We start from the raw sequence: 10,205 nt of genomic DNA, 5'->3' as shown, positions 1-10,205 counted from the left end.
GTGTGTACGTATGTATGTATATATATGCAGATGAGTATATACTCACTAATATTAATTTAGCAATAACTAAATTTACTCGAAAGAGTTACACATGTCAACAACACATACATTATGCTGGACGTACATAAGTATGTATATCTGAGTATGCATGTATGTATGTATATATGTGCGTGTATGTATGTATGTATATATGTATTATGTATGTATGTATGCATGCATGCATGTATGTATGTATGTATGTATGCATTCATGTATGTGTGCTAACGTTCTTTTTAATAATCTGAATTCTTTCAACAGAAAAGCTATATTCTAATAATGAAACAAAGCCGTCATTCAAGAATTTAGATAACGAGAATGATGAAGCATTGCATTTTTAACGTACATGCAAATTTTTATCATCATCCTTGCAATTATGCAGATTTGAAGATTATATTCCTTCGGAGAAACCATGTTCAATCATGCTTTGTTGGTATATAATCTGTTGTCGAAATAATTATCAGAATGAAATTTCATATGCAAATATTTCTTTTGTACGTTTTCTGAAGTCATGCGCATAAAGCGGTTCTAGCGTTTCTCTCTAGCCATGTCTTTATCTTCCAATCACAAATAATAATATCAGGTCAGTTGCCCTAGTCTATATACGTGAGAGTATACATACATACATACATACATACATACATACAAACATACATGCATATTCCTATATCGAAAATGACAACACCATATTGTCTTCCTCTCTCAGATGGTGAGCAAGGGTCCGAAACTTTAGGGACTCCGCACCTCAAAACAGCTGAACTTATACAATTCTTCCTCGGACTCTTTTATAAATTGGTAGGTGTGGAAAGTTGAAATATGCAGAGAATGAATTGCTCTTGGGCACCATCCGCAGAGCAAAATAATAATTTGACTAATGTTAACCTATTTAAAGCAGGGATTATCAGAATGAATCATTGGAGGACCATTTCATTTTTTTTAATTTCAACTAAATTGTTATTATCTGCGGTTGCTGTTCGGTGTGAAGGCGCATGACTGAGCGGATAGGGTGCCAGCTTGAGAAAGACGCTTATTTCCCGTTGCCCCCGTCCACTCAGCTGGAAAAAATAGTTCAATGGGCCAGCTTTTTCTCATTCATGCATGACACGCTGAATCTCCCATAGAACTACCTTAAGAGTTCGCGTGTCTGTAGAATGCTCAGCCATTTGCACGTTGATTTCACGAGCAGGCTTTTCCACTGATCGATTCTACTAGAGCACTCGTCGTAGTAACAGACAGAAAGCCAGGCCTTGTCGTTTTTGTATGATAAGGAAGTCCCATATGCTTTCAGTTTTCAGGATTTCGAAAATTTTAAGCCAAACCGCCTTCTTTCTCTGGATAAAAAATAATATATCTATATTACCATGGTTACATTTAATTAACGGAGCCCTAATATCCAACTGTAGGGACCATAGCTGGTACTTGAAAACAAAGCTGTGTTAATCTGTCTTCCTCACCTAAAGTATTCTTTGCATAGTTTCCCTTAGTTGTAAAGGCCAATATGTACGTAAGCGAGGATGTCGTTGGAGCACCTTCGTGATGCACAGTGTGTTTTGGGCAGTTTAAATGCCTGGCATATCCCATCCTTCTCCAGAACCGAACACTGTGGACTTCTTCTATAGAGAAATAGATGAATCAACCCCAGTGTGGGACAGTATTTTATTTATTGACCTCGGAAGGATTAAAGGTAAGGCTAACCTCGGCAGAATTTTAACTCATAGCTCAGAGAGCTAGAACGAATCCTGCAAAGCATTCTATCAGGCATTCGAAGATTCTTTCTTCTCGTCGTCTATGTATATGTCTGTGAATGGCGCGTTTTATTTTTCTGGGTATTTATATGAATGCTAATAGTAACTACAGTTTGCTATAATTGCTAATAGTTTGCAACCTTTCCTTCAGCATCATGCTAAATTTATTAAGTTTCGATGGACAGGATAGAAAATATCTGAAGAGACACGTATCTGGGATTGACATTCCTTTTCTGCCTTATGCATTTGTATTCCTCTACGTTGTCTAAACTCTGTATCAGCAATTTGCTAATTGCAGTTATAAACAGCAGCCACAGATATATTTTTAAAAACTGAGATTATGTTGAAAATATTACGAAGCAGTTTATTAATATATATTTTATTTCACTTTCAGAACTTGAAAATACATTCGACGCCTCCGGTGTTACAATTAAAACTGACCTTTGGGTAACAGACAATTATGAAATCTCGGACGTCCTTTTGGGTAGGTATGTAATAACAACTGCTGAATTTTTATTAAACTAATACTGTTTTCAAACTCTACACATCAGACCAAACTCAGCTGATTTCATGACATTTTTCGTTCTCTAAAATTTTAATCTATTCCAAGTCGATGTATTTTAAGCCTGTGATATTTTTAATTCTTTTTGGCTCATTCAGAGAACCAACTTAACTAATGTTTTCCATACTGATCGAGTCTCTAAGTAATTGAAATATGCTAATTATCATCCTTGCAATCATAGATTATTGTACATATTGCTAGTGATGCTGTCAAATACGGTGAAGATACCTAATGAGATCAAAACATGCTCTGAGTTGTCTTCCATACATACCAAAATAGTTAAAATAATATTAATCATTGAGTTAATTCTGTCTCTTTCTCACTGTATATTTTTAATGAGTTTTTCATACTCACTGCATTAAACATAATACTAATAAATTTTAACACTAGTTTAAAAAAACATTTAGACTGAACACATTTCTAGGTAGTGATCTGTACGTATTATAGAAATAATGGTTCTGTCACCATTATTTTTTTCTCACATTAAACGATACCTGAAGAGGATTCAGTAAAGATTTCCAATTTTACTATTAAGGTTTTTAACCCATCAGCGCCCATGGTCCTTTTTTTAGGACCAAAAGGATAATCCATCATATTTCTGCAACACCTGTATTTTTCTGAGATATCTTTAGTTAATCATCAAGACAGGAGTATCTTTCAAATATTGTAATAAATTTTTTTATATATATTTAGTATCAGATAAAGTTGTATAAAAAAAGATATTTATAATAACTCAAATAAAAAAAAATTGGGGCACTAATAGGTTTTAAGCTAAAAATTCAGAGTCGGTGTGTGATGTGAGAGTTTTTTTTTTATTATTAGTTATGGAGATTGAATAAAAAGCTACAGATTCCTTTCCATATTTGAATGGATGGATGGATGGATGGACGGATGAAGAATAAGGAATGAAAACTCACAAACTGCGAGTGCACGAACACACATACATATATACATCATACATTCTCTTTTTCTCTCCCCCTCTCTTTCTCTATGTGTGTGTATGTGCGTGTGTGTGTAAAAAACTGGACAAAAATGCACATTTGTTGTAATTGCCTTACATTCCAACCGGTTTTCACTCTAAGTGTTCTTCAAATGAAAATAAGAAAGGTAGATACAGTAATGAGAATATACAGAGAGATGAAATTATTGCCAGTAAATGAAAAATGATGGTATCGAGTGATAGATAGATAGAAAGATAGATAGATAGATAGATAGATAGATAGATAGATAGATAGATAGATAGATAGATAGATAGATAGATAGACAACTGTATATGCACGTGCTCACACAGGTAGATACACAGACAGACAGACAGACAGACAGGCAGACAGACAAACAGACAGACAAACAGACAGGCAGACAGACAGACAGACTGACTGACTGATAAATAAGAGATCTATGCACGGCACCATATTAATAACTTTTAAATGTTTTTATACCGCTGATTTGTGTGGCAGAAATTAATGGTATAAGACTTAGTGGGAATGAAAGCGAGGAGCTTTTGAAGGCTTTAGCACAACATTCACAACAAATACTAAATTTGTATTTTATAACGCACATTCACTTTCACCCTTACCCCATTTCCTTTTGTACATTAATGTTTGTTTACAACTAAATATAGCAAAGTATTTTGTCATTGCCAGATTTTAATCAGTGTTTTCAATGGGAAATATTTAGCAAACGTTGGTTGTCTTGAATGATTTTCTTTTCAGTGATTAAATATATATGTCTATATGTTATCCATTGTGTTAACTTAGAACGTATTGAAACGTGTCTATTGTTCCTTATTCATTTAAGTGCGTCACCAAGGTGAGTCACGAACGACTATTGTACGTCGTATTGTGGTTTCGATATGAACCGCGGTTAACCGAGTCAATAGGTAGATAAGCTATCAAGCGCAGAATAACATAAATCCCAAAGTAATATCAATAGCTCTTACCTCTCTCTCTCTCTCTCTCTCTCTCTCTCTCTCTCTCTCTCTCTCTCTCTCTCTCTCTTTCAATAGTTCGTTCTACTAAGCTGTAAGTTAACACTGCATTACAATCCAATACACATAATTGTACTGATGGCCGAGTCGGTTAACTTTTAACTGCTCAGTCTATTTAGTAATAAGTAAACACAGCACGGTGGTGATGTTCTCTATATCGTATCCAGACACTTATAAATAACTCGGTCCACCTAATTGCTAGAAAGTATCACAGTGTGTGACATAGTTGACAATCAGTGTACACAACGGTGGTGCTTAACTCTTAGAATTTAGTTCACCGAATTTAAAGTAGCTTTCCACAGTGTGGTATGTTCACTGTACCATGTCCGTGGGAATGACATTTAATTGTCAATAGTCGTCGACGTAACTACCGAGTAGTTGCTTCTATGTACAAGTGTCCGTGATCAAGATACTTAACTCTTAATAGAATTCGGTATATTTGGCTGTACCTAAATAAATAAATAAAAAATAAATGCGCCCTTTTAAAGCCCAGCCAGGCACATGGGCCCGGTATCCCGGTTTCAATGGCGTATGTATTCCCCAGATGGACGGGACGTCAGTCCATCGCAGCGTTACTCAATTTTGCCAGCTGAGTGGACTGACGCAACGTGAAATGAAGTGTTTTGCTCAAGAACACAACGCGTCGCCCGGTCCAGGAATCGAAACCACAATCTTACGATCATGATGCTGACATCCTAACCACTAAGCCACGCGCCCCCACACTGTACCTAAGTACTGCACTATAATATAATTCATAGTGTTGCGCCAATGTTCTAGCAAGACATTTAAATGTCAGCAGTCCAACCCACACACAACAAATAGAAGAGTATTTAGACAAGTAGACATAAAGAGAGGAATCTTTCAAGGAGACTCTGTGTCACCCTTACTGTTACCGCCCTCCATTGTTCTGGGAAAGGTGGGAGCTGGTTCACAAGCTGCAGAAAAACATGAGACCAATCAATCATCTAATGTTTATGGATGATTTGAAACTTTACGGTGATAACAGAGATCACTTGGATTATTTTATTCAGTACGTACGAATTTTCTCTCAAGGCACCCAGATGGCATTTGGTACAGAGAAATGCTCTGTTGTTGAACCGAGAAGAGGGCGGAAAGTTGATAGCAGTGGAGTACAACTTCCAAATTATGAGTGGATAAGGGAAGGGAACGGAGAAGGTTACAAGTATCTTGGTGCTTTACAACTAGGTAAGATTCTGACCATCAAGGTGAAAGAAAATATTTCTTCTGAATATATCAGAAGAGTTAAAAAGTTATGCAAGTCTAAACTAAATTGAGGCAACCTGATTAGGGGCATCAACGCGCAGGCAGACGGATGGACAGACAGACAGACAGATAGACAGACAGACAGATAGATAGACAGAAAGACAGACAGATAGATAGATAGATAGATAGATAGATAGATAGATAGATAGATAGATAGACATCATACATATATACATGTACACGTTTACTCGTGTAAACAGCCTATTTTGTTTGAATTGATTTGTATTTGTTGTCCCCTTTCTCCTCTCTTTCCTCTTTCTTTTAAACCCAACAGGGGCAAGTTTGGCGAGGTGAAAGTTTGTACAGAACGGCAAACTGGCCAAGAGTTTGCAGCCAAATTTTTGAGTGTCCGTGGAATGCAAGGTCGGAAAGATATTCGAAATGAGATAGATATAATGAAAAGTCTTCGTCATCCCAGACTTCTGCAAATGTACGATGCTTACGAGCGAAGAGATAAATTCTGTCTCATCTTAGAATTGTAAGTATTTAATTTTTGTCTATTTATATTTTGTTTATTTTCATCATCATCATCATCATCATCATCATCATCATCAAATTGATGAATGGGGTAAGATTTATGATTAGGATTAGGCTTAGGCTTAAAGCCATGTTTGAAGATATCAACATATTGGTTTCAAATTTTGGCATAAGGCCAGTAAGGAGAAGATAAGTCGGTTACATCTACCCCAGTGTTCAACTGAACTTATTTTATCGATCCAGAGAGGAAGAAAGAAAAAGTTGCTCTTTGAACTCAGAACGTTTGCAATCCAGGAACAAGAGATTGCCACAAAGTACCTAGTGAACAACAGAGACATTGACGCTCTTATAATCCCAAGGTGCAACCGCATGTGTAGGCTATGTCATGTTTCCGTGGAAGACATCACGCATGTGATTAGCAGCTGTCCTAAAATGTCGTCTCGGTACTACCTCCCTGTGCGACACCATATTGTTGCTAAAACAATTTACAATGCCATCCGCTTAAAAGACTGTCCTGAAATAAACTTAGAAAATCCCTGTTATGGAATATTGGTGGAATATTCCCATCAAAACTGCTGTGAAGTGTAAACATAACAGGCCTGATATTGTTGTTTGGGACGGAGAGGCAAGGGTATGTAACATCATAGAGGTCATCTACCATTCAGATATAAATATATCTTTGAAAATCAAAGAGAAAGAGGATATCTATGGACAACTGCTTCGAAACCTCCAGCTTCTATATCCAGACTATGAATTCATATTCACAACAATAATACCTGGAGCACTAGGAGAATCTGGATAAACTGGGATTTTCAGAAAGAGAAATCGACCGGCTGATTCGTACATTACAAGTGCAATCTGTGAGTGGAACAGTAAAAACATGCAAGACTTTTCTCAAGTATCAAATGTGAATTTGTCTGTGTTTACATCCCAAAGATATAGCCTTCTATCTCTGTTGGAAACCGGCACCCTCCCCAGTGGAAGAGTTATAATAATTAAAAATAAAAGAGGCATACATACATACATACATGGTATCCCAGAATTAACTATCCATTTCCATGAAATCGTGCAATTTTTTTTTTTAAGTGACAGAAGTTTATATTTTTAATTATGCTCCTAAAACAAATAGATTTATAAATCTTACGTCAAAACTTCATTTAAAATGTTCAAAATGTGCTCCGTCTGTATCCCTGCAAATTTAAAATCTATCCTTACTGTTGCGAAATACATTTTGAAGCATTTCAGAATGCGTTCAGAATGCGTTCAAGTTAAGCTAAACTATTGCTCCATCTTGGGGGACGGGGGTAGAGAAAGTGATTGCAGGCAATTTTTTTTTAAAGCTACCATGGACAGAATAAGCGGGATCCGATAGGAATGAAAATAAAATTATAAGAATTCATCATCATCATCATCATCGTTTAACGTCTGCTTTCCATGCTAGCATGGGTTGGACGATTTGACTGAGGACTGGTGAAACCAAATGGCTACACCAGGCTCCAAGCTGATTTGGCAGAGTTTCTACAGCTAAATTATTTATACACTTTTAATAGATATTAATGATAAACATAAATAAAAGTAAGTTTCTAAAAGAATTGTCCGATTTCAGTGAAATTGATAGTTAATTCTGGGACACTGCACGTGTATGTATGCATGCATGCATGTATGTATATATGTATGTATGTATGTATGTATGTATGTATGTATGCATGTATGTTTGTATGTATGTTTGTATGTATGTTTGTATGTATGTATCTATATATACACACACACACACATATTTGTGTGTTGGGGAAAGAGAGGAAAGTGTCATAGAACTGTCGAAATTACCTTCGGGAAGCGTTCACTTCACTAAATACTGTTTATTGATAGTATATTAATTACATTCGTCGATCGAAAATTATGTATGTTTAGACGTTCATTCTTTACTGTCCTCATAGATAGATATCTCGTTCAATGCTTTCAGGGTTTCTGGTGGAGAGCTATTTGAACGTGTGATCAATGAAGATTTCTATTTGACGGAAAGAGCCTGTGTGATTTTCCTCAGACAGATCTGTGAAGGAGTTGAATTCATACATTCGAAAAATATTTTACACCTGGATATGAAAGTATGTTTTTCTTATTCTCACCCACATCCTCTCTCTCACTCTCTCCGTCTCTCTCTCTTTCTCTCTCCGTCTCTTTCTCTCTCTCTCTCTCTGTCTCTCTCTCTCTCTCTTTCTCTCTCTCTCTCCCTTCTTCTCTTAATCTTCCCCTTTCTTTTTTTACTCTCCACTCTTCTTGCCTTGTCACTTCTTTTTCCTTTCTATGTATTTTTTTCATTTTCATTTTCCACATGAGATAAAGTGAATTCGGAAGATAGCTATTTTCAGAAAAAGAGTCCCAGATTTTCTTTTCCGATATTATGACCTCCGTGGAAAAATAAAGGCTTTTATGAAATGATAGTTTACAGAGGGAGGAATCGTGATGATAAAGGACTACAGACGGGTAACACATCTGTAATATAAAATCTAGGAGGGTTCTCAACTCATAAGAATTAGATACTAGTTGAAATACTGAAAAAAACAAATGATAGCAACTATCTACCACCACGACTTTTCCTTCTTGTTCTTGTGTACTTGAGTAATAATAGATGCGATCATTACATTATATAAGTAAAATAATTTGAAGTGAGGTAGATGTAATGTTTAAATAACTTCCTTCACTAAGACATTAGGAGTACCGAAAAGTAATATCACATTTCATGTCATTGCATTCAAATCAAATCGTAAAAATATTCGTTCAAAATATAATCGCCATCACTAGCAATGACATTTTCCCACCTCGAAACCAATTTTCTGATTCCTCAGGGAAAAACGACAGGTTCTTTAGAAAGAGAAAAATGTTTGGAGTACTGTTTCAACATCGTTCCGAATTTTGAATGTTTTCTACGGGTAAAGTGTTCAATTGACCTGAATAAGTGAAAACCTGATAGAACTAGGTCTGGTTTGTAGGGAAGATGATGTAGAGTTTGCTAACCAAATGAATATATCTTTTCTTGAGTTAACTTTGCTGAATGTGGTCTTACATTATCATGTTGTAGGGTGAGATGCCCACTTCCTTTCTCTATACATTTCCCCAGTTTGCTTGAGACGATCTTGCACAGTGGACCAAAGTTTACTAAGTATAAGTTTACTCCAGTATAAAGTCCCTGATATTTTGACCGGACGCTTTATAATATAACGTCAGGCTCTTAGCGCGAAAATACTACGCTACTTTTCGTTACCCCTAATATGTGGCTAGTTTTATAAAGTCGGTGTGACTGACATTCAACTTCTACAGGCTGAACATTGGTTCTATTTCTGAGGGAGATAGAGTGGGGAGACACAGAACGAATTGGGAAGAGGTATGAGTTTCGAGTGGGTCTGGTAGAGTTTGGTGGGTTTGATACATATATTACTAATTCAGAGAAGTAGAAACGGTCATAGTATTGATAGAAAAGGTCAAGAAAGAATAAAGCACGTCTGCGTAACAAGTGTTACAGTATGTTAATGGTTTGAGTTTTGCCAGTCATTTGGATAGGTGTTTTATACAGTATAATTAATCTGTGTCTGTGTAGCAATTGCTTTAGCTTAGACTTGTGGACAATGCTGCAAATGGAGAAATCGTGCATTTTATAGAGCTAGTTGCTGAACATAGCTGACATGTTTTATAATCTGATACGTTTTATTATAATCTGACATGTTTTATAATCTGGTCTTTAGAGTGTTATTTGATTACATTATAGATATGTGCTCGTCATGATAGACGGAGAGGAATTATGATGTCTAACTTTGATAAAAATGTGTAAAGGCTTTTGTTTGCATGTTCATGAGTAAGATGTAGTGTAGCATATACACATACACATACACACGCATACAGAGAGAGGTACGTACACATTCACTCACGTATTTATATATAGATATATGCATGTATGTGTGTATATATATATATATATATACATGTGTATGTATGCATATATATGCTTATGTATGTGTCAGCGTATAAGTGTGCTTATATGTGTGAGTATGTATATGTATGCCTGTATACATGTATGTATGTATGTATATACATATATATATATATATATATATATATA

General features: G+C 35.9%; 1 protein-coding gene across 4 annotated transcripts in view; it reads left to right on the top strand.

Moving 5' to 3' along the window:
* Window positions 1–10,205, top strand: part of LOC106880214 (myosin light chain kinase, smooth muscle) — a 133,766-nt gene that overhangs the window by 87,019 nt on the left and 36,542 nt on the right. For all 4 annotated transcript variants that reach the window (XM_014930074.2, XM_014930073.2, XM_014930075.2 and 1 more), the window contains exons 2-4: window positions 2,176–2,269; window positions 5,889–6,092; window positions 8,055–8,196. In XM_014930074.2, the coding sequence (XP_014785560.1) occupies window positions 2,176–2,269; window positions 5,889–6,092; window positions 8,055–8,196 (440 nt within the window). The remainder of the gene's footprint in view (window positions 1–2,175; window positions 2,270–5,888; window positions 6,093–8,054; window positions 8,197–10,205) is intronic.

Source organism: Octopus bimaculoides, chromosome 7 (genome assembly GCF_001194135.2).
Source record: "Octopus bimaculoides isolate UCB-OBI-ISO-001 chromosome 7, ASM119413v2, whole genome shotgun sequence".
Classification (NCBI taxonomy): Eukaryota; Metazoa; Mollusca; class Cephalopoda; order Octopoda; family Octopodidae; genus Octopus; species Octopus bimaculoides.
Note: the sequence above shows the minus strand (reverse complement) of the source record. Positions and strands in the feature narration are given on the sequence as shown.